Source organism: Zophobas morio, unplaced genomic scaffold (genome assembly GCF_036711695.1).
Source record: "Zophobas morio isolate AGI-343-1 ecotype UQ-CSIRO unplaced genomic scaffold, CSIRO_AGI_Zmor_V1 ptg000030l, whole genome shotgun sequence".
NCBI lineage: Eukaryota > Metazoa > Arthropoda > Insecta > Coleoptera > Tenebrionidae > Zophobas > Zophobas morio.
The window spans coordinates 17,493,394-17,517,772 of record NW_026972135.1 but is presented as its reverse complement, the minus strand read 5'-3'; the positions used below and the strand labels follow the sequence as shown (position 1 = coordinate 17,517,772).

At 33.8% G+C, this 24,379-nt stretch overlaps 4 protein-coding genes across 8 annotated transcripts; 3 read left to right on the top strand and 1 right to left on the bottom strand.

The window, feature by feature from the left end:
- Positions 1-3: 3 nt before the first annotated feature.
- On the bottom strand, positions 4-2,569 carry LOC135137803 (CDGSH iron-sulfur domain-containing protein 3, mitochondrial). 4 transcript variants are annotated; one of them, XM_064067544.1, is made up of 7 exons: positions 2,289-2,569; positions 2,111-2,237; positions 1,970-2,063; positions 1,760-1,920; positions 685-785; positions 549-635; positions 4-88 (listed from the first exon to the last, which is right to left on the bottom strand). In XM_064067544.1, exons 1-4 carry the CDS (start codon positions 2,346-2,348, stop codon positions 1,785-1,787), a joined length of 417 nt encoding a protein of 138 aa, XP_063923614.1. In that variant the 5' UTR covers positions 2,349-2,569; the 3' UTR covers positions 4-88; positions 549-635; positions 685-785; positions 1,760-1,784. The 4 variants fall into 4 exon arrangements, with proteins under 4 accessions (XP_063923614.1, XP_063923615.1, XP_063923613.1 ...); XM_064067543.1 differs by lacking the exon at positions 4-88 and adding an exon at positions 358-485; XM_064067542.1 differs by lacking the exon at positions 4-88 and having other exon boundaries at positions 358-635.
- On the top strand, positions 1,216-1,754 carry LOC135137804 (mitochondrial import inner membrane translocase subunit TIM16-like). Its single transcript, XM_064067546.1, has one exon. It carries the CDS (start codon positions 1,312-1,314, stop codon positions 1,699-1,701), a length of 390 nt encoding a protein of 129 aa, XP_063923616.1. The 5' UTR covers positions 1,216-1,311; the 3' UTR covers positions 1,702-1,754.
- LOC135137798 (sperm-associated antigen 6-like) lies at positions 2,538-22,157 on the top strand. 2 transcript variants are annotated; one of them, XM_064067535.1, is made up of 7 exons: positions 2,538-2,703; positions 2,749-2,906; positions 2,953-3,364; positions 3,417-3,669; positions 3,717-4,086; positions 21,742-21,948; positions 22,005-22,157. In XM_064067535.1, exons 1-7 carry the CDS (start codon positions 2,574-2,576, stop codon positions 22,104-22,106), a joined length of 1,632 nt encoding a protein of 543 aa, XP_063923605.1. In that variant the 5' UTR covers positions 2,538-2,573; the 3' UTR covers positions 22,107-22,157. The 2 variants fall into 2 exon arrangements, with proteins under 2 accessions (XP_063923605.1, XP_063923606.1); XM_064067536.1 differs by having other exon boundaries at positions 3,417-3,680; positions 3,737-4,086.
- Positions 22,158-22,223: 66 nt separating this feature from the next.
- LOC135137800 (zinc finger protein 271-like) lies at positions 22,224-24,339 on the top strand. The gene is made up of 3 exons (XM_064067537.1): positions 22,224-22,502; positions 22,549-22,829; positions 22,875-24,339. The coding sequence occupies exons 1-3, from the start codon at positions 22,371-22,373 to the stop codon at positions 23,431-23,433; spliced, it is 972 nt and encodes a 323-aa protein (XP_063923607.1). The 5' UTR covers positions 22,224-22,370; the 3' UTR covers positions 23,434-24,339.
- The last annotated feature ends 40 nt before the right edge of the window (positions 24,340-24,379 follow it).

The window sequence follows — 24,379 nt, the reverse complement described above, 5'->3', positions numbered from 1 at the left end:
TATTTCCACAATTTCTTTCGTTCGTACGATGCAGTCTGCTGTCAACTGTCAATTTGATCGCCAACGTGACGGCGAAAAATAACCAAATCTGCAACATAACCTGTACAATCCTAGCTAAATCGATCTCGAATTCGAGCGATTGAATAAAAAAAATGGTGTTTTCAGACGGTGCAAAACAGCGTCTAGCGCTTGTAATTGAAGTTACAAAGACGGTTTTTCATTACAGCTTTATCCCGACGGTTTTGTATTTGGGTAAATACACGCTGTGTTAATGGTTTAGGTTATGTGAACATTTTTCTTTTTTCAGGTTTCCGCAAAGGGGCTGATCCAGGAATGCCAGAAATCACATTGGCGAAGTAAGTTTGTTATAATTTATTGCATTAAAATACTTGAAACATGTTTTTAGCTTGTTATGGTAACGGGCATTGGTCTATAGTGGAGCCAGGTTTAGAAACGCTTTTTTTCTATAACTTTCTTTAAATGTACTATATTAATTTAATAAATAAATAAGTTTTGTTAAATTTTATGATTGTTCTAGTAATTTATACCTATAATTTTGGGGTTTCCGTTTTCTGAGGAAATACTTCAGGAAGATTATCACAGCTACAACGACAATAACTATTCCTAAACCAAGCCTACAAAATTTCTTTTAGATATTTATTTAAGGAAATTTGTATTCACTACCAGAAGTACCACAAATCCAGAAGTTTATCGCAACATTTGTTGTCCCCACAACAGTATTGTTCTGTTTCACATGTTCCAAATTCGCAGTAATAAGATACTGCCTAAAAAGAAATAAAATTAGTTGCAATAATTGCACAAATAGTTGTTTAAAAATGGGATGAAAGTCGTACATACCTTGGCAGCAGTTGCATTTTTAGTAAATACCGCAGTTAAAACAAAAACAAAAAAATGGTTGAACTTGGACATGAATTACTAGAGTAAAATATTCCACAATTAGTAAACTAATATTTGTACTTTTTCGTCGAATTGACAGGTAAATATAACCTAAATAAATAGTTTAAAACGAACATCAGATGTCACCGCTGTACCTCACCAGAATACAGATTTCTGTAAAGTGTTCTAAATATAAATTAAAGACAAATATTTTTTATTTTAGCAGAAAACAATAAAACATTGTGAAATTAATATTTTATGATTCCGAATACTATTTTTCGCGTTACAAAATCATTTATTTACAATCAATCATAAATCCCGACGTCCATGACGTCATACGTCTTTGACATTTCACGCTTCTTCCGAAGACTTTTCTAGGTTAGGTCGTATTTTTCGCTTCACATTTCCAAAAAAATGGCAAGGTACATTGCCCAATTAATAATAGCAGGCAGTCAAGTAATCGGCCGAGCCTTCGCACGAGCTGTTAAACAAGAATACGAAGCTTCGCAACAGGCCGCTCAGAGGTTAGGTCAAGGCAAAACTCGCAGTGAACGTATCGCTAATAATAAAGTGGGACTGTCGCTTGAAGAAGCCAAGCAGATATTAAACGTATCAAATTTAAATAAAGACGAAGTCACTAAGAGATACGAAAGTCTATTTAAAGCAAACGAAAAGTCCAGTGGGGGTTCATTCTACTTGCAGTCAAAAGTAGTAAGAGCTAAAGAACGGATCGATATGGAATTGGCGGGTGAAAACGCTGCAGAAAGCCCCGGGAAGAGCGCGGAGGAAAGTAGTAAAACTTGAAGTCATTTATTGTTAGGATGTTATTAATAAATTGGAAATATTTTAACTAGAAATTTACCTTTTATTTACACTATAGAACACACTTATTGTTTGACAATCGAGGTGGCATCTTGCACTACGGGCAACTTGTGTGTACCATCACAGAACGGTCTGTTGTTAGTTTGTTTACAATTACACAGCCAGTAGTCTTTGCTTTCGTCAACCATGAAGGCTATAGGTCTGAAAGTATTCAAATTATTTGGAATATTGAGTACTTTGTTGAATCTACTTCAGCTTTATTTTCAACTGTTGATTTTTGTGAGTGCCATCACAAAATGGTTGATTGTGACTATGCCCGCACAAACACCACGAGTATCGTTTACCTAAACCCATTTACTACAATAATTGCAAATTTATATTTTGAAACTACCTGCTTCAAGTGGTACCCGAAAAGGTTTCTTATCATAAACAACCCCATTTTCCGTCTGTCTATGAGCAGACGTAACTTCTTTTATTACATTTGTCGGAATTTTATTCGATGTTGAGCTAAACAGAATCTAAAACAGCAGAATAAAACAAATAACCTCAAAAAATATATATTGACAAACTTGACAATTCCTCATTGGCTTAAATCCAGCTTTGTTAATTTTTGTAAACGTAAGTAACATGTTTGTTTTTCGGTGTTTGTTTACACAAATTAATTTATAATAATAACTTATTACCTCCAGAAACGTCAACCGTCAAATAAAGTTGTCAATTGTCATTTATTATTTTTCCATAGTCTAGTTGACACTGGCTAAAGTACGACCAACGGTAACTCTACAATACGCAACCGCCCGTCATTTTCGCAACCTCGTTCCCCGGCGACCACGTGACGTGTATAAGACGTGAAAATGACAGCCCGTTCAATTCTGCAAATTTTCGACCAGTACGAAAAAACGCGCCTGAATTTTGTGAAAACTGTGGCTGAATTGGCATTAAGACCCACCAATATACCCACTCTCCATGAGGCGAAAGTTTTAGGTATTGTTTTAATTATATCTTCACATATTACAACTCGAGTTGCAGAACTTTTGAAACCTCTTCTGAGAGATGTTTGCAAGCAAATTCAACAGTGTGCCACCATAGCCTTAGGTCGGATAGTACAACATGATATCGGAATAGCCAAACAGTTTGCACAAACTGACATACTCAAACTTTTCTTATTAAACCTACCTAAAGAGAATGTTAGTTTCGACGTAAAGCTGACCATTGTTAACTTAGCTTTTGCAGAAACACCAAAAGAGTTCCATTCTTTTCGTGCTAAGGTCGGTGTGTAAGCATGATGCAGAATTGGCAGATTTTGTAGTAAAGAGTGGTGCGCTTCCTTCTATTATAAGTTGTTTGGAGGATTTTGAACCTTCGGTGCAAGAGTCGGCAGCTTGGGTCATAGGGTATATAGCACGACATAATGCGGGTTTAGCCCAGAAGTGCGTGGAGGCTGGTTGCGTTCCTTTGCTTATAATCTGTCTACAGAGTCCATATTTAACTCTGAAGCAAATCGCGGCAAGCGCTTTGTGCGACATAGCTAAACATTCAATAGATTTGGCGCAAAATATTGTAGACGCTGGTGCTATACCATATTTGGCGAAAAACTTAGGAAATTTGGACGAAAAATTGAAACGACAAGTTCTGGCTGCTCTTAGTATTTCTGTATTCAATACTTCAGAGTCGTTTTTAAAAACTAGTACTTCTAGGTGCTTGTGCTAAACACTCCTCTGAACTAGCTGAAGTGGTAGTTGAAGCCGAAGTCTTTCCTTCCGTCTTTATGCATATGGCGCATACGTGTCCACATGTTCGTAAAAACGCGGCTGCTCTCACTCGAGACGTCGTTAAACACACATTAGAACTCACACAACTGATTGTCAACACAGGTGGAATTGGGGCTTTAATGGAAGTCGTAAATGAAGACACGAGTGAAGCACGAATACCGTGTATTACCGCTTTGGGGTACATAGCAGGTAATTTGAAACAGTAATACCAACTTAAAGTCATAGCAATTTTGGTGGCGCTTTAGGACATTCGGAACAACTCGCCATGTCGGTTATTGGTTGCAAAGCCATTACCGTTCTTGGTACGATTCTCAACGAAATTAAAAACGAGAATGTTTTATCAGTGACCGCTTGGACTCTGGGACAAATAGGAAAACATAGTCCCGAGCATTCTAAAGCTATAGCTTCTGCTAACTTGTTCCCTAGGTTAATACAACTTTACTCGACTGACGATTCTTCCGAAGATTTGAAATTTAAGTGTAAATTGGCACTAAAATTGTGTCTGCAGAAGTGTTTGCTTGTTTCTGCGTTAGAACCGTTGTTGTATGACGCGCCACCTAATATACTCAAGTACGTGCTGGGGCAGTATAGCAAGGTGAGTTTTTCAGTAAGCTTGTGTGGATATTTTTAAAGGCAAAAAATTCAAATTTGGCGTTGAACTGAAAATGGAACCCTGCGTTATTAATTTAACTGATGATAATAATTCTCAAGGTCGTTTCTTTCAAAATGGATTAACGTTTAAAATTAGTTTGAATTCCAGAAATGATATAACGAATTATTGTGAAAATGAGAAGTTGTGAAGTATGGATAATATCTATAATAACTTAAGTAAAAATATCCAAAACTTTTAGATATATGGTTAACTTAAAATAATTTGAACCTGAATAAGTGAATTTTCACCGCACGTTTTACGGGATCATTTTCCGCTATTGTTGTTAAATTGTATTAGAACTCTGAACACTTAAACAACTTAACATGAACTGGTGCTAGTACTTTTTAAAATAAGACTGACTTTGGCAAATGATATACCCTTTAAGAAAACAGAGAGCGGGTGGATGGGGATAGTATTTATAAAGATAAGACTGATTTTTTCAAATGATACACCCTTTAAGAACATATAGGGCGGGTGGGCGGGGCTTGTATTTACTAAGATAAGACTGCTTCTGGCAAATGATATATCTTCTTATAAGAAAATAGAAGGGGAGTGGGTGGGGCTAGTAGTGCTAGTACGTACAACTTAAAACACTTTTACACTTTCGAACTTGACTTTATGAAGTAGTTCGTGTTAGGTTTTCGAAGAGCAAGAGAACTCGAAAAGAAAGTTGTAGGAGGGCTTGACGTATTTAACAGATCAAAGCTCTTCCTAGAAAAGCAAGGTGTAAATTGGTGTTTTAATTATTTTGAAACCTACCTACGTGCAATAAAATTTGTTCTTTGATGGTTTACGCAGAAAAATAGATTTGGGTTATTGAATTGTCGGGGTTTTGCTTACAGAATTCCTCCAACCCTTTTATCCAAACTCAACTTGATCCCTCGATTGAGTTAACTATCAATTTATCAATTCCTACAGGGTCTTTTATAAGCATGTAGTAGGTAATAGTTTTACAACTTCCTTCTTCATAACCAATAAAATGAGCGATTAAAACGGAATAAATAGTGTGTGGGTGGGCGGGGCCACTTCTGACTTTGTTTTAAATCTTGGACTCTACCGTTTTTCAAAATAGAATCTAATTCCCATTTAACAGTAAACAAAATAAGTCAGTGAAATGGAGGAGAAAAGACATGAAAGGGGGCTAGGTTTAGTTTTTTCTACACCATTTGTTCATTCTAGTGACTACTCCTGATATTGTTCAGTCTTATCTTAGCAAATAACAGCCCCGCCCACCCGCCCTCTATTTTCATGGAGGCTATATCATTGGCCAAAATCGGTCATATCAAGCTCTCTATTTTCTTACGGGCTATATCATTTGCCAAAATCAGCCTTATCTTTACAAGTACTAGCCCCACCCACCCGCCCTTTATTTTCCTAGAGGGCATATCATTTGCCAAAACCAGGCTTATCTTATCAAGTACTACATAAAAAATTGGTCTAAAGAGTTTAGACAGTACTTCCCTCGCTGTCAGAAACGTGACGACTTCATGCCTATTATGTTTTTTTCGCAGTAGATTTCAAAGCATTCGGTTTTGTAGTTCCTGAGTAAATCAATAAAATAAATTTACGCATTCATTAATTTTTTTGAATCACCCTGTATATGCAAATCCAAAAAATATGAATGGAGTGATAGATCACAAGTACAGACTCATCATATTTTGTACAGTTTAGATAGGATTTATTCGGCAAATTTTCGAGCTGGTCATAAATTTTTTGGAGGGGATAAGCAAATATATTTTGACTAAACATTTATTATGCTTTTTATAACCTTAAAACATCTGCGAGATTTCAAAGCATTCGGTTTTGTAGTTCCTGATTAATTCAATAAAATAAATTCCCACATTCATTAATTTTTTTGAATCACCCTGTATATACAAATACAAAAAATATGAATGGAGTGATAGATCACAAGTACAGACTCATCATATTTTGTACATTTTAGATAGGATTTATTCGGCAAACTTTTGAGCTGACGTCATCAAGTTTTTGGAGGGGATAACCAAATATATTTTGACTAAAGATTTATGATGCTCTTTATAGCCTTAAAACATCTGCAACATTTCAAAGCATTCGGGTTAGCAGATTCAAAATTAAATTTCAAAATGTTGTTTTAGAATTTTGATTTTTTTTTCCAAAAATCTGGACGTTTTGGGTGAATACGTAAAAGTAGAGAGTCGGCCGATGGACTCGATTACAATACTTCCTTTGCTTACGCTCGGGAAGTAAAAATTGAAGAATTAAAAATCGAAAAATAATAAAGCCGAAAAACTGTGACATTTGAAACTATAATTGAAAAAGTTTTAAAATCCTATAATTGAAAAATGGAAAGACTCTAAAATAATTATTGAAAACACGAAAAATTAAAAAAATTAAAAGTTGAGAAACCGAAAAACTGAAAATCGAAAATTTGCAAAACGAAAAATCGAAAAAGTTCACATTGAAAAAGAGAAAAATTATAAAATCATAACATTGAAAAACCGAAGAATTGAAAAAATAAAGAAAATAAAACGAAAAATTGCAAATGGAAAAACTGAAGAAAAGAAAAATTGAAAAATTCGGAAGTAGAAAATGTAAAAACTGAAAAATTTAAACTTGAAATCTCGAAAAACTACATGCATGGAAGAGGGCCCATCCACCCCTATTCTGATATATTCTGACTTTGATATTAAATCTACCGTTTTTCAAAATAGAATTCAATTCATGTTTCTTGTGAAGATAACATTTAATACTTCCGGTACTATAAAGTACTTGCTAAGGGAAGACTGATTTTGGCAAATGATATACCCTTTAAGAAAATAAAGGGCGGGTGGGCGGGGCTTCACAAACATTTGACCAAAGTTGTTGATGCAATAGTCAAAGTTTTACACATTGCAGATTAAAAAATCTTTAATAATCCGATATTATACTACATCATTACATCGTTGAGGCCCTTTTATGAAATTACAAGTAAAATTACAAATCTGAACACACATTTACACAATACCAACAAGAAGTGGCCCACCAAAACAACCTTTTAAAAATGTACCTGCCCTGCATTACCAGCCTAACAGGGAGGCTTTTCCTAAATCCTAAAATATGGGTGATTGGCTATGATATGGAAATGATTTTAATTTTTTTTTTAATGCGTTTCATAGTACTTTGGATATCTTTTGTTTAACAAAACTATAAATTATTGAAAATTACGAATACGGCTTCTATTTAATCGTTGTTTCACCGAATACTACATATCGCAGGATTGCGTTTTTGACTTCCCAAGCGTAATTAAGGAAATATAGTGGGGTCCAACCGACGAATGACTATTTTCTGCCTTCCGTCCAGATATTTATGTTATACACATAATTTCCGAAACTACCTCACTAATTATTGTTGTTAGATTGTATGTATGTTAGGAATATCATATTTTATATAGACGTCAAAAACTGTAAAAATTATTATTAATATTTTTCAATTTATCCAATTATCCCCTCCCAAAATGTTGATGGCGTCATTTCAAAATTTTGCTGAATAAATCTCATTCAAAATGTGCAAAATATATATGTATTATGACTTTGTACATGTTGGATATCATTGCATTCATAGTTTTTAGAATTACTAAGACAGGTGACTCAAAAAAATTAATTAATGAGGCAGTTTATTTTATTGGTTAAATCAAGTTCAAGTTCAAGTTCCATTTTTCTGAAAATTTTCATATGCAATACTGTTATTATTAATAATATATTGCACCTATTCAAATTGTCTTGCTAAAATGTTAATGACTTCTTCATCACAAAAAAAAATCGCAAAATTTAATTTTATCTATAATTTTTGGAAGAAGTTATATTTCTTCGACTGTACTTCAATTTTTTTAAGTGCAAGAGAAAAATAATCAATTATCGCACGAATTTAATTGATTCGTACTTCTTGGCGATGCAAACGAATAGGAAAGATTTTTGTACGAGTTATAGTGACTTTTTTCCGCAACCATCGTTTTGTTTACCTACGTTTTATTTACTAATAAAAGGCAAGCATATGATGAAAGCAATATTTAATGGCCCTCGTAAATACGTATCTGTATAACGAGTATCGAGGGGAGTAATATATACTTATTTATATGGATCTTTAAGGTATCAAGAGAAGGCGAATGTTACGAATATTAAATACGGTAAAAATGAAAATCAGGCATATTTCCTGCGCATCCCTCAAAATGAATCAACGTTTAAGATTAGTTTAAATGGCGTATTTAAACTATATATTTTAAATTTTGAGAGAAAAGTTTTGAGACGAGATTAATATTAACTTAAGTAAAAAAATCCAAAACTTTTGATACATCATGACTTAAATTAAGTTGAACCTGAATAAGCGAATTGCCACCACGTGTTTTTTATATGAACATTTTACATGATCATTGTAAAATTGTACGACAACCATGACCTGTGAATTTACAAACAATAAAAGCAAAAACACGTCGTGCTGACGAAATAATCGAAGTTTTACATATTTCAGGTTAGATAATCATTAATAATCTGTGCCATCGAACGTGATTCATTTTTGTTTAAACAATTGCCGTTTTATGAAATTACAAACTAAATTATATACAAGTTAAGGAGGATGGGATATGCATTCTTATCACTGTTTCATCCCCCTTCCACTTAGCAATGGAGTAATTTAAATGCAATCGGCACACAGGCGGACCAACAAACTAATAGACTTCTAGCTTCAACTTGAAGAAATAATTAACTTCGAAAAATGCAAAGAATTCAAAATATATCGACTGGTGGCTACTAAAATTAATCGCCAAATGATTTGAACTTGCTTAGAACACCATAATTAACCGACCAATCTGATTAATGCGTTATTCAGATTGAGATATCTACCTACCCATGATATTATAAAAGGTGGCAAGTCGAAATATTAATCAAGCCGGGAAAACCAGCAAACGAGGTTTTGCTCTGCAGGAGAGCAATTTCACTACATACGTATAATAATCTCGAAACTGTTCGAAAAATGTTACTGAAAATGCTGAAACTTATTATGCAGCACGAATTTAATTTCAGTTGCATTAATGTGGCTTTACATAACACCAGTCAAGTACAAACTAAGTCCGTAGAATAACAAATATACCTATGTAATTGAAAAAGCACTTTGGAGTAAAGTAGGAAGGAGCTTATGCTGAATTAAAGGAAATCGAGCAGGAATATCAAGGCAGTGTTAAGGGCAACTTCTACACATACTTACATTAGTGATATATGAAATTAACAAATACCGGGTGACTATTAATGATTGTCAGTTTTTTGTCAGCTTGGCAATATATTTAAAATTTTATGATGGCGTACCTGATTGTGAAAATGAAATTTAGGACACCAACTCATCTTATCATCGCGTTTGTAAGGCGCGTTATTTTAAGATATGTGTGTCTCAAAAAAGTAAAACGTCGCAATTATAGGTCATAATTGTGCACACCCACCTTTAGATTTAAATACAAAAACTTAACTAGATGTCAGTTTAAAAAAAATGCAAAGAAAGAAGTTTGCAACTTATAAAAATTTGTAAAATAAGTAAATTCAAAACGACGAAGATTACTGACTGACACACGTGTTTCTGACAAGACAATTGAAACGTCAAAAAATGTTTCATAATTTTAAAATTACTATATGTGATGTATTGCCAACTTTATTTAGAATTTTCACCATCCGTGTCGACAAATATTTTGAAATAAATATTAGATTTAGTATCAGTTTGGAATATAGAAAATACTTAACAAGAAAAAAGGGAAAGGTGAAATAAATAATAGATTTACTATCAATTTGGAATACAGAAAATGGTTAAAAAGAAAAAAGAGAAAGAGAAGGACAGAAAGAGAACAAAAAACAGAATAAGATGCAGTAGGTATTAAAATAGGTGTCCTGTCCGAAAAAATTGAAATATCGATATTTAACACTCTGCGTATTAAGGTTCAATTTTATTTGTACCATAATAGAGATAATAAGATATTTATCTTATTGCGATTTTTTGTGAATCCTTCTATTGTTAAAAAAACGTGGTAACGTCGCGTTTGAATTTCAAAAATAACCTATATGGTTATGGTTATAATTGTAAACACTAAGAAGAGATCAATCAGAATATGTAAAAATATATAGGGTATGAAATATTATTTAATTTTATAATTTTAGTGTACTGTTCTCAAAAAACCGTATAACTTTAGTCTTGGACTTTTTTTTGTATTTCTAATTATTGATGAGATATCGCGGAACGCACCTTAATTATTCACTCTGTATGTTATTATTGTTATAATTATTCTAACTTATAGAATAATACATTTTTATTATTTATTTTATACTATACCATTTGTAGTAACGTCCTTCGTACGAGCTAGTTGAAAGGCACTGAAAATAAGCGTAGCACTGTAGAGAAACTTTGTATTTTTTTATTAAATGCCGTTTAGAATGCAACACATTTCTAAATACTCAGAAGAACATTAAAATTAACATACAAATGAATTTTTGAGTAAATAATAATAAAAAATTGGTCGAAAGTTGGTTCGATAGCACTTGTCTCGCTCCTGAAGTATTGTAAGATATCTTTAATGCGTACTAATAAAATTTTATGACATAATTAGGATTATTTGGTTGAAAATGCCGAATTGGCTTTTTGCATTAGGGTCCTTGTAAACTTGTAAGCCATGTCGCGTGCCTACAGAATTTCCTGTGTTGTCCCAAGCAGGGGGTCTTTGGCGGTCGTACCCGTATAATTTATGGTTTTAGAGTTTTATGGGTTGGGTTCCTTGACTAAAGTTGTAAAATATTATTAGTATGTATTTAAAGTGATCTTAGTATCCAGTGAAACATATCCAGCATTTTCGAAAAATGATAAAATTTGATTTTGCGGATTTTATATTTTATGAAAACCCCTATAAGTTGAAATAAACATATCTAAATATGTACCTAATGCTAAAATAATGAAGAAGCATGTTACGTGTTGTTTCTAATAAGTTTTTACTTTACAAAACTTTGTGATGACATCGATCATCATTTTTACAAAAACATGTATTTCAACTTAGGTTGGTGCAGTAATACTAATAATAACGTATTAGGTATATGCAAGTCACAAGTATAGACTCATCATATTTTGCACAATTTAGATAGTATTTTTTCGGCGAAATTATGACATGAATTCATCAACTGGGGGGGGGGGGGGGGGATAAAGAAATATATTTTGATTAAAAATTTAACTTCAAAACGTCGCGTCGTCAAGATTTCAAGGCATTTGGTTTTGCAGATCTTGTTGAACGATAAAAAAACAAAATAAGAATGAGAAACGATACTGCAAACAAAACTCAGGCGGCAGCTCTTTGTGCAGGTGGCTGCCTGGCTGCTAGTGTTAAATTAGTGGATCGCCCAGAAGTGACCAATTTTGCATTTTGCACAATATCGAGATCATATGCGTCAACAAACGGTCAGTCAAACAAATAAATTTTATTTTCCGTTACATCTACGCCAGAAGGGGTCCCTTAACTTCGGGGGCCTGATGGTCCACCATCACAAACATATCCGTATAAACCGTCTCTGCACAAGTACGGACGTTGTAAAATATATTTACAGCACATTTATCAACGGGAATAGTGGTATAGAGAAATATGCGTAGTATTTCAAATGTTTATGTTTATACATCGGAAGAATGTCACGTAGAGATTTGTTTTATTTGAATGAGTTTATCGGCTGACTAAAATTATTCATAATTGAATTGAACAAAATATTTTGAATATTATTATTATAATGTTTATCTTATCATTCATTATTTTATTATTATAAACACGAGCGTATTCTCACATTTTCGATAAAATGGGGTGGCTCGTTCTTAGTTTAATCGGTAATAAATTGACCGATTTATTAATTTTTTTGAGTCAGCCTGTATAAGCAAATCTAAAAACTATGAATGCAATGATAAATTACAAGAATGGTCTGATCATATTTTGTACATTTTCGAAAGGATTTATTCGCCAAAATTTTGAGATAACGTAATCAAAATTTTGGGGTTGATAAACAGATACATTTTCATTAAAAAGTTACCATGCTTACAATAACTTCAAAACGTCAGCAAGATTTCAAAGAATTGAGTTTTGCAATTCTTGATTTAATCAATAAAATAAATTGATTCAGTTATTATTATTTTTTGAGACACCCCGTATAAGCAAATCTAAAAACTATTAAAGCAGTGATAAATCGGAAGTATTGACTCATCATACTTTGCGCATTTAAGACAGGATTTCTTCAGCAAAATTTCGAGGTGACGTCAGCAATTTTTTAGTGGGGACATTTTGATCAAACATTCACCATGCTAATAATAACTTTAAAACATCTCCAAGAATTCACGCATTCATTAATTTTTTTGAGTGAGCCTGTATATGCAAATCCAAAAAATATGAATGGAATAATACATTACAAGTACAGACTTATCATGTTTTGTACAATTTAGACAGTATTTATTCGGTAAAATTTTGAATTGACGTCATCAATTTTTTTACGGGATAAGTAAATATATTTTGATTAAAAATTCATCATGCTTATTATAACTTTAAAACATTTGATTTTTTTTTCAAAAATCTGGACGTTTCGGGTAAAAACTCAACACCAAGTCATAAACTACGTGTGTAGGACTATGTTATTTTATACAATTTAAAACCCATTTACTATGTACAATTTTGAAGTGACGTTATCACTTTATTTGTGAGGATGATTAGACAAATTTTGGTTAGCGTTTTACTATCTACATGATATTCCTAATATAAATACAAAATTTAACAACAATCGGCTTAATACTTTCGGAGATTTTAATCCGGGACGGCAGACAGACGGACAGATGGACAGACAGACGGACGGACAGACAGGCAGAAGGAAACGAGAGACCTATTTCTTCGTACCGTAGGTGTCATGAAACGTCAAGAAAAAGTAAAAATAGAGAGTCGGTCGACGGACTCGATTACGATACTTCCTTCGCTTGCCCTCGGGAAGTGGAAAGAATATTCCTTAATACAAAATGAAACACTTTCTAGGTACTCAAAATGACATAAATGTTGCTTACAAAAATCTGTTTTAACATACAGATTCCAGTCAAGGTTAAATTAAGATCCTTGAGATTTTCAAATATTTTACAAAATACTATTCATTTGATTCTGGGTATAACGTTCCGGTATTACCCAGTATACCGTAAAATCTTCCAGATTTCAAGTCAATACGACCAACTTGACCATCTTTGTGGTCTGTGAATGAAAGCAAAAATGTAATTGTTAGTTATCAATCACAATTACCAACTGCTTGTGTAGTTGGAAAAAATTCAGCTATATATTAACTAGTTGTGAATAAAGTAGTTGTAGTTACTAGTTAGTAGTTAGTTGCAACTACTCGTGTCTATGTACCGAGCGTAAATACTGTTACAAATTCGACTAAAGAAAAGCCTGGAAGCGGGCCACCGGAGATCTCAATGGTGGAGTCCAGAACAACCTCGAATACGACTATCGCGATCTTTCCAGAAAAAAACTTGGGTGTTTAAATAGGTGCCACTGTCGGGAGCAGGCTAGTCTAGTCTACATTAGAAATCCAGCCGAATCAATTAATGAGTATAAGTTAAGTCGAGTCGGAATTATTCGCTGTGTAGTTAGTCGTGTAAATTTATATTAGGTACTGGCGGGAATAAACTGTTGAATTTTGAATTTTACCTACGCTGATTTTAATACCCGCAAATCGTAATAATATTTTTGAACAATTTAAAAAACCAAATTATGGTTTAATTAATGTTAAAATAATGCAAACTGACTCCATTTTTCGTCCCGGTTCTAAGCTATGGAAGTATTGTAATACTACCTTACTTTATCTAACCCAACCAATGGCCAATATGATGTTTTCTTGCTCTTTTATAAATTCGAGAGTGCGGCAAAGTAGGTCTTCTGTTTACGTTTGCCTGTCTTGTGTTGGCGATTTCATTAAACAAATAATGAAACTGAATTCTTGGAGACTCTGATTGTTTGAAATTATAGAAATATGTATCGTTTAGACAGTAAAACGTTAATCTAATTTTTTCTGGTCATCCCCATTAACAATTTGATTGTATTATTTAATTTAAAATTTAATTTGACTTAATTTATATAAAAAATTACGTAGTTTATGAATTCACCTTTATCTTTTATATTTAACAAACATATTTTGAAAAAAAAAAAAATTGTATGGCATTTTACCATTTAAATTAGAAAGTGCCAAACCGAATATAAAAATTTTGCTCAATAAATCCTATCTAAACTGTGCAAAATATTACGAGTCTATCGCACTTGTTGTTTATTAACGTATTCATATCTTTTAGAATTTCTTATAAAGGGTGGTTAAAAAAATTGGTCTAAAGAGTTTAGACAGTACTTCCCTCGCTGTCAGAAACTTGACGACTGCATGCCTATTGTGTTTTTTTTTTCTCATTACATTTTTGTAGTGGGAATTTAAAAAAAAATTGTGATGACGTCATCAACATTTTTGCAAGGACACGTATATCAGTTGGGATAGATGTAGTGCAATACTAAGAATAAAATTATTGTATTCCCAAATTTTCGGGAAAATGAACTGGGTCGTTTTGAATATTGATTTCTTATAAATCAATAAAATAACGAAACAATTTACTCACGTATACGGCGCCGGTGTGTAATATCTAGAGAGCGGATTTCTGTCGGGCTAGGCAAGGCCAAACTCGGTACGGCTCGTACGGGATGCGAATTCATTGCGGTTGCGGACTGCACTTCGTTTATTTGAGATTAGAATAACGCTGTTTCGTTGCACTCTGCTGTTAATTCCCGTTCTCATTTACTTAGCCGTTTGATTAATAAATCGTTAATTATATTTATGGAATTAGTACTGATTAAATTCAGTGATTATCTATCACCCGCTACTGAGTCCCGGCGATCTAGCGCGTCCCCACCTATAATCGTGACGTAGCCCGACAAAAATCCGCTGTCTAGTAATATGAAAGGCAACTGAAAATCGTTTATGTATAAACATTCTTAATTTAAGATGACAAGCGTAACAGCATACGTGAGAGTCAAACAGAGAAACTGTAAACAAAACGACCATCGGTTTTATTGCTTCGACTTCCGCTTATTATATAAAACATTGGGTTTTATTTTAATTCTTGACGGTGAAATTCACAATTGGTTGATTATAAACATGTCTATTTCACATTCGCGGAACCAAGTGAGCGCATAAAACAAATGCAGGTCTGTAATGTTAAAGTCGATGTAAATAAGCGTGCTACCCTTATGTTTCAACCGAGTTTTTCCTTTAACAAATTTTGTGTCTACCAAATTGGGTTGGTTGGGGTGTAATACTAATAATAAGTGTTGCCTTTAATTAAATCAATACAATAAATTGACTTCATTAATTTTTTTGAACCACCTCTTAAGAAAATCTAAAAAATATGAATGGAATGATAAATCACAAGTACAAACTCATCATATTTTTTGCACTTTAGATAGGATTTGTTCAGCAAAATTTAAGGGTGACGTCATCAATTTTTTTAGGAGGGATGAACAAATACATTTTGAACAAAAGTTTACCATGCTTATAATAACTTTAAAATATTCCCAAGATTTCAAAGCATTCGGTTTTGTAATTTCTGATTAAATCGATAAAATAAATTCACGCCTTCATTAATTTTTTTGAGTCACCCTGCATATGCAAATCCAAAAATATGAATGGAATGATAAATCACAAGTACAGACTCATCATATTTTGTACATTTTAGATACGATTTATTCGGCAAACTTTTGAGCTGACGTCATCAGTTTTTTGTAGAAGATAACCAAATATATTTTGACTAAAAATTTATTATGCTCTTTATAACCTTAAAACATCTGCAAGATGTCAGAGCATTCCGTTTTGTAGTTCCTGATTAAATCAATAAAATATATTTACGCATTCATTAATTTTTTTGAGTCACCCTGTATATACAAATCGAAAAAATATGAATGGAGTGATAAATGACAAGTACAGACTCATCATATTTTGTACATTTTAGATATGATTTATTCGGCAAACTTTCGAGCTGACGTCATCAAGTTTTTGGAGGGGATAAGCAAATATATTTTGACTAAACATTTATTATGCTCTTTATGACCTTAAAACATCTGCAAGATTTCAGAGCATTCGGTTTTGTAGTTCCTGATTAAATCAATAAAATATATTTACGCATTCATTAATTTTTTTGAGTCACCCTGTATATGCAAATCCAAAAAATATGAATGGAGTGATAAATTACAAGTACAGACTCATCATATTTTTACAGTTTAGATAGGATTTATTCGGCAAACTTTCGAGCTGACGTCATCAATTTTTTGGAGGGGATAAGCAAATATTTTTTGACTAAAGATTACGATGCTCTTTATAGCCTTAAAACATCTGCAACATTTCAAAGCATTCTGGTTAGCAGATTAAAAATTAAATTTCAAAATGTTGTTTTATAATTTTGATTTTTTTTTCCAAAAATCTGGACGTTTCGGGTGAAAAGTCGATTCAGAGTTGTAAACTACATGTGTAGGACTATGTTATTTTATACAATTGAAAACCCATTTACTATGTACAATTTTGAAGTGACGTCATCGCATTAGTGGTGGGGATGATTAGACAAATTTTGGTTAGCGTTTTACCATCTACATGATATTCTTAATATAAGTACAAAATTTCACAACAATCGGTCGAGTACTTTCGGAGATTATGTGTCTAATAAAAATCCGGGACGGCAGACGGACAGACGGACAGACGGACGGACAGACGGACGGACAGACGGACGGACAGACGGACAGACAGACGGAAATGGGAGACCTATTTCTTCGTCTTCTAGGGGTCATGAAAGATCGAGAAAACGTAAAAGTAGAGAGTCGGCCGACGGACTCGATTACAATACTTCCTTTGCTTACGCTCGGGAAGTAAAAAAGATGAATGAATGAGACAAATTATGTTATTGATCCACTCAAGAAACGCTTATCTTGTTTTCTTGAAATTTTGAGAAAACTGTAGTGTTTTTATTTGTGTTATAATGTACTATCGAAACTGATAAACTTATAGTTATATCTACTAAAAAATTGACGACCTGAAACATGTGTACAACATGCTCCTTTACCTAGAGTGCATGTGCATATAACAATCCATATCTATCTTTATAAAAATCAAATTTTATAAATTATTTGGAAAACCGGATTTATTTAACTGTATTAGTACTTTTGGAGTTCGAGAAGTTTTGTCTAAATAACTTTGGACCAACTTTTTTGATTTCTAACTATACACTGATGTCAATGTATATCTATATAGTTAATTAAGTATATGCTGTAATTTTTTAATGATTTTCTGATTATCCACTTTTCTAGAACACGCAGTGTGCGTTTTAGGCTTTCTCTGCATTCAAATGACTCACGCTCTCTTGTTAACGTTATTCTCCGTGATATACCCTTTAAACTTGTAGTTCGTGGTTTGATCATTCGATTTGAAACGAAACCCTTACAGCGTACATAAAACCCCAATAAGCGTCGTTCCCCCGGCGCATCCACCATTTTTACGATAATTTCCAGATCGTCACACCGCGTTTTTTTCTTATCGTATCGCCCCGTTAAAATCATCCCCTCCGGGTCGCTCCCCCGCCGGCTCCGCCGCCCCTCTCCAGTCTCATCTTTTTAATAATGAATCCGTCACAATAAAGATACTCTTCCATTTCCCCTCTCGCGTCGAACGCACCAGAAAGAGACACACGACCCCAACCAATATTGATTCTCTACGCTGGCGTACGCCGCCCCCGACCGCCGCCGTCGCACAAATCCTTTACAAAACAAACAACAAAAATGTCGCGGCGCGACGAACGATGAGAAGAACGAAATCCTCAACATCCTCAAATTCGGAGAAATTGTACATAAACAGCAACAGTCTTTCAGTGTGTGGTGAGAAGCTGAAGATCTCGTGCCAGTCCAAGCGTGTGATAGGGAGCAAGAAGCAGCATCGCATCGAGATCGAGGGCAGCGTTTCGGCGAAGAGCGAAGAAGAAGTCGAAGAGCAGAAGAACAAGAAGCAGACGATCGAGCTGAAGAAGTGCGTTCCGCTGTGCGAAGATGTCGTGACGCGGCAGGTGAGGAAAATCCGGGAAACCGTACAAGTCGACGACTTTGAGAGGCTTCTAATCGGGCTGACGGGGGCCACTGGATGCACGAGGAAGGGCTCGAGTGCGCTGGAGGCTCTGGGTCAAGTGTACGAGGAGTTCTTCGGGGCCTACTACGAGGTGCTGCACGAAGTGGTGAAGAACAGAAAGATGTCTTCTATTACCTAAGCCTTAATAGCTTGCATTGTTGTTATTAAAATCTGTGATAATATACAGGGTGACGTAAAATGGACTGCAAGGTACCCCCCATCCCCACGCACGTCAAGACGAGGGACATCGACAGGAAAGTGCTCAGAGAGACTCTTTATTCGGAGATTTTTCAGAGGCACAGGAGGTCCATTTTTGCGCTCGGATCGTTTCTGAGAATGCTGAAGACGAAAAAGTCGAACTATAACGTTATTAAACAAGATGGAGAAAGTGAATAGCTTTTTTTTCGTTGTTGTTGTAGAGCTACAAGCTTAGGCCGTCCTGCGTCCTTATTTTATGTTTTTTAGCACCGTTTTTCGGCTTAAATGTGAGTGTCTGTCTAAAAAAAAGTGCCTTCACTGAATCACCACTAGTCGAACGATTGTTTAGAAGTTTATATATTGTAATTACCTTGTTAGAAGTTTAGTGTGTGTTTATATAATCATGCCTTTTGGAAGTTATCCAGCAATCACCACGATTTTATATGGACCTGTTATTCGAGTGATATACACCCATTTAAGTCACATTTAAGTGTCGTTTTATACTGCCAAAGTCGTAACCTTGCTTGTGGTAAGCAAAACATGTAACAACGCTGTTGAGGTTTCTGAATAAAATTTATTTAGAGAGACAAGATTTTACGTTATTCCACAACCTCACTTGTAGTTACTTTAGTGAACATTTTATGAGGTTAGTTTTATCGACAACTCATGAAAGTAACCTAAAATGGTATATTTCTGCCTTGTGAATAACGATAAAGAATGTGATGATTAACCTATGTATTTACGCAGTTAATATTTTTTTTATACAGTATGTCCCACTTTTCGTGAGAACGCTTCCATATTTTCTTTATTGAATGGTAAGTTCTTTAGATATTTATGGCCACTACATTCCTTACAGCGTTAGCTTCATTTTAACGTTTACAGATGTTTTTTATAATTCATTGTTAGTCTACGATAACTGTTCAGAGTAATCAAATATGTAATATTATTACTAATAATAATACTATTATCTAAATAGGAAATAACAAAAATATTTTTGATAAATTATCTTTAATTATTATATTAATCGTAACGATAACAATATTAACACTAATTACCTACTCTTAGTACCAGTAGTGGAAGTCTTGTCTGAAGTCAGCCATTTCCGGGTCAATGGTGTCTCTTAAATAATAAAAAATATTCACATGTAAAAAGCCTTTTTTTGTAGCTCCTTTGATAAAATATTCAAAGGTCAAATTTCAGTTCTTTCATGAAAATATCGTCGCTATGAAACAGTTCATTTTTTCTCTAATTTAACTGAAGTACCGTTCGTCCCTGAAGCAGAATAAAAAATGTCTAGTTTCTCAGATAAATTATGAAAATCGATTCTTCTTTTTTTGATAACGCCTATATATGCTAAAATAAAAATAGATAAATTCTCTGAAACTATTGGACTGATTGTTGTCGATTTTTTTTCGATCGTGGATTCGAACACTTGACAAAATAAAATTCAGTCACAATAAATAAAATAAGCCAATGAAATTCAAAAGTGGAGGTGGGTGGGATTAGTTTTCCTTTCTTGTTGAGATTTCACTATTAATCAATATAAAATCCACTTTTCGTCCAGAAGAAAACCGGGTGGGTGGGAGGGGCCATTTTGAAGTTTTTTTCAATCGTAGATTCGAAGACTTGACAAAATAAAATTGAGTCTTCATCTCACAGTAAATAAAATAAACCAATGAAATTCAAAAGTGGAGGTGGGTGGGATTAGTTTTAGCTTTTTTCTTTAAATTTCACTATTTATCGATATAAAATCCACCTTTCATCCAACAAAATGAGTGATCGAGAAGAAACCGGGTGGGTGGGCGGGCCCACGTCGAATTTCTTTCAATCGGGGATTCGAACACTTGACAAAATAAAATTCAACCTTCATCTCACAGTAAATAAAATACACCAATGAAGTTCAAAAGTGAATTTAGGTAAGATTAATTTAACATTTTTTGTATAGATTTGACTATTTATCAATATAAAATCCACCTTGCGTCGAACAAAATGAGTAGTAGAGAAGAAAACCGGGTGGGTGGGCGGACCCACGTTGTTGAGATTTGACTCTTTGTCAATATAAAATCCACTTTTCCTCCAATAAAATGAGTGATCGGGAAGTTTGAAGTTTTTTTCCAATCGTAGATTTGAACTCTCGACAAAATAAAATTGAGTCTTCATTTCACAGTATAAGTATTAGAAACATTGTGTAGATGGTAAAACACTAACAAAAAATGTTTTTAATCCACTTGAGTTTTTCCATAGGCATCTAGATTTTCACAAAAAAATCCAAATAAATAAGTATATATTAATTACTTCGAAGCATTTTTAACAAACATTAATTAATAAATTTTGAGATGACATCATCATTTTTCTACAAGGGATGAATGAATAAATTTGAATCATTGTCAAAATTTCTTTTGTAGATTAAAATACGACTACATTATTATTAAACCGCAAATCAAGGAGCATGCCACACCAAATTTTGGGATGACGTCATCAAGTTTTTGGAAGGTATGAACAGATGAATTCTGATTAACAATTTACCACAATAACGTTAAAGCGGGCGCCAAATTTCAGAGCAATAATAAGTGTTGTAGTTTCAAAAATAAATTATAAACGCTAGGTTAAGTATTGGAACGAATTAATCAATAAGTCACTGATCAAGGTTAGTTTATAATGAATCATCAATCAGCCTTGATCCCAGGTATAGAAGCATATTATCTTGCATATTTGAAACTGGATTTATTTTGTCATGGTTAACGTTTTATTAACTACACATAATAGATCAGAAAGACTTCAAAATGTTAATTCAACAAATAATATTGAACAACTCTGACAAAAATCTCTTAGTTGTAGAAATGACTACTAACCAATGCTGCAAATAACATATACTTTAAACTGAAAATGTATATGCGATTTTCTAATACACTTGTATAGTGAACTCTAATATTTTTTTAACAAGGCTTTTAAAAAATTCTAGATCTACCATTTTTAGAACGAGTCTAGTAGTTCCAGAGATGGAAATGGCAGATCCACTTTTCCATATTCTAGACGCTGTAAAACATCAACAAAACATTATCTATGCGTCACTTAGATGCCACGTACGATTTTCGAGATATGCTCAAATTATAAATTATTATTCACAAATAACAATAATAAATTCATTGACTTCCTTAATCAAACTGTTTTAAATGTTTTATTAGAATTACAAATTCCTCTATTAAAAATAAAATTGCAGATTTTGCCCCACGACCCCAAAGCTCGTCGACTATTCGTGACAACTGGTGGTCTCAAGCGAATGCAATATATCGAGGCCCAACCCGGCACTACACTCATGGAATATGTCACAATAATAAATTCCTGCTTCCCTGAAGAAATAGTTCGTTATTACTCCCCTGGATATCCAGAGACGCTGCTAGACAAAGTGGAACAATACTCGCCACAAGTGACACTCCACTTTTACCACCTTTGAAATAAAATAAAACATTCAAATTTTCACAGATAATGACTGTTATAAAAGAAACAAATACACAAGCCGAGGAGACTCAAATGATGGTGCCCCACCCCACGGCCAGTGAAGAACTAGAAAATTTATTAGTGTAAATTTGGAACTTGTACATAATACGAACATTAATAAATAAAATTGTGCACGCCTATGGTTTCCATCTTTGATTGCAGGAGTAGGACTCTCGTAAATAGTCGCAACTCGAACAACCAATACCCAATTAGAAATAGACCACATGACGCATTTTTGATTGGTTGGTGCGAAATTCATCGTGCTTGTGTCTCAATCCCACTTTGACGATTGTCATTTGTCAACATAACCTTAACATTTCAAACAAACAAACCCACTTTTTATGGCCTAAAATGGCCCTGATTTGCCGAGCTTGTCTTCAGAGCGTAGAGAAAAGCTCATATTTTTACATAGATACTTTCGATAATTCCCAAATTGTGAATGCTATTCCAAAAGATGTGCTTCTGTTGTGTGTTCCAGAGATGGTAAGCAGGTGATAGTTGTTTCTCAAGTGTGTAAATATTTTTGTAGGATTTGTACATTTCGGAACAACCCGGTGTCTGTAGCGAATGCTTGACAATGTTTGAAGCATTTTATAATTTTAAAAACAAGTGTTTGGCTTCCGAAGATAGAATTTTGTCTTACTTGAAAAAGAACAAAGTTAACTCTCAGTGTAAAGTCAATTTGACTTGTGTTCTGTATGATGTGTCAGAACACATGTTGTACAGCCCCGATGAACCTGAAAATACTAAAGCCTTGGCTCAGCTCGAAGGAAATGGGGAGGTAGATTTAATCAAACTGAGAAGCGTCAGGTAAGTTTTTTTGTTATATTAATAAATCGTGACGAAGAGTTGCAGTCCAAACTCCGAACTTCCAAAAACCGACGAGAAAGAAGTCCTCCTTTTATCATGTAACGAATGTTCCTTTGTCACGATGGATAAAGAAAAATTAGTGAATCACAAATGCATTGCTCTCACCACAGCTGATAAGTACAAATGTCCCTACTGTGAATACTCTACGAGTCGCCGTTACCGACTGAGTTACCATATTAACGCCAAACATACCAAAACCACTTGGTACGATTGTAAACAATGTGATTATAAAACTACTGATTCGAGTTCTTTGCGAAGACATGAGAAAGTTGTTCATATGGTGGTGGATGAAGGAGCTCCTGTGTTTAACTGTAATGTATGTGAGTTTAAAACTAATTCTGAAGTGTCTTTACAGAGACATAACGCGAAACATGGTCCTGTTGTACAGGTTTGTACTATTTGTAATTACCAAACTAAAGATAAAAGCAATTTTCGAAAACATACTTATATTCATGGGGATAAACCCAGGAAGTGCACAAAATGTAACTACCAGTGTGTGTCTCCATATCAGTTGGAGAGACACTATAAGAGAAGCCATGTTTGAGACTGATTTTTTTTATTTTTGATTGAAATTTTACGCTTATATATATTTTTTGTGCAATTATTTGATTAAAAATAAATATAAGGTAACTATGATGATAGCAGCCAGGACCGGCTTCAGACAATAAGCACTGGCAATTTTTGTAATGCGTCTAACGGCTTACGTCAGTCTGAATCCGGTTTTGACAGTAGTAGCATGGCCAACTGTATCTGTATATGCGGAGCATACAGAAAGTGGAACCATCTAAGCTCTCTTTTAAAAGTCTACATTGTTTACGTTCTCAGAAAATGAAAACAGACTATAAAATAATTGTTATTATTATTTGTGATATTATGTGATAAAAATATATTTGTTTTGTGTCATGTCTTTAGATATAGTATCAAATATCTACGCTACCAGAATGCTCTTATGCGTTGTTACGAAAGTTCAATACAAAACCATTTAATTCAATTTTTTAATATTATGTTTTAATTTTGATGGTAGTTTAAGCAATATTTTAAGAATCCAGTATCAGTTATTTGTGACAGTGTGTATTGCCAATGGTTAACAGTTAATTTTTTTTATGTTTCAAGCGACCATGTATGCGATTGAAGTATATAGATAAAGTTGGCCATGGTAGTAGTAGAGAAAAAAGTAGGGTTAGAGCTTGGGTGATTCTAACCCTACTTTTATTTTTTAGCAATTTAACTGCCACCTATTTTAAGTCTTACATATCTCCAGATGGATATGTTTTCTTATTCTGATACAATATCAGGGCTTGCACAATAGATTCTCCAATGAAAAATTAAAGTTCCTCTTATTTTTGATGACTGTTGATAGTATTAAAAGTTGAATGTCGTACGTCGCTGTAGCGTAGTTTTTTTTTATTCTTCACATTTATTGTCGACTACAAATGTACTTATTGTCTAGTAGCTGATGTTATTATATATTGTGACCTATAGTCTCGCTA

Excerpts from the sequence above, each read along its gene's own strand:
- LOC135137804 (XM_064067546.1), top strand. The coding sequence starts at position 1,312 with ATGGCAAGGTACATTGCCCAATTAATAATAGCAGGCAGTCAAGTAATC.
- LOC135137803 (XM_064067544.1), bottom strand. The coding sequence starts at position 2,348 with ATGTTACTTACGTTTACAAAAATTAACAAAGCTGGATTTAAGCCAATG. Across the intron at positions 2,238-2,288 it reads AGCCAATGAGGAATTGTCAA|ATTCTGTTTAGCTCAACATC; the intron begins GTTTGTCAATAT and ends CTGCTGTTTTAG. Across the intron at positions 1,921-1,969 it reads CAGTTGAAAATAAAGCTGAA|ACCTATAGCCTTCATGGTTG; the intron begins GTAGATTCAACA and ends GAATACTTTCAG.
- LOC135137800 (XM_064067537.1), top strand. The coding sequence starts at position 22,371 with ATGGCCCTGATTTGCCGAGCTTGTCTTCAGAGCGTAGAGAAAAGCTCA. Across the intron at positions 22,503-22,548 it reads TGTTGTGTGTTCCAGAGATG|GATTTGTACATTTCGGAACA; the intron begins GTAAGCAGGTGA and ends ATATTTTTGTAG. Across the intron at positions 22,830-22,874 it reads ATCAAACTGAGAAGCGTCAG|TCCAAACTCCGAACTTCCAA; the intron begins GTAAGTTTTTTT and ends GAAGAGTTGCAG.
- LOC135137798 (XM_064067535.1), top strand. The coding sequence starts at position 2,574 with ATGACAGCCCGTTCAATTCTGCAAATTTTCGACCAGTACGAAAAAACG. Across the intron at positions 4,087-21,741 it reads TGCTGGGGCAGTATAGCAAG|ATTTTGCCCCACGACCCCAA; the intron begins GTGAGTTTTTCA and ends ATAAAATTGCAG. Across the intron at positions 21,949-22,004 it reads TGGAACAATACTCGCCACAA|ATAATGACTGTTATAAAAGA; the intron begins GTGACACTCCAC and ends AAATTTTCACAG.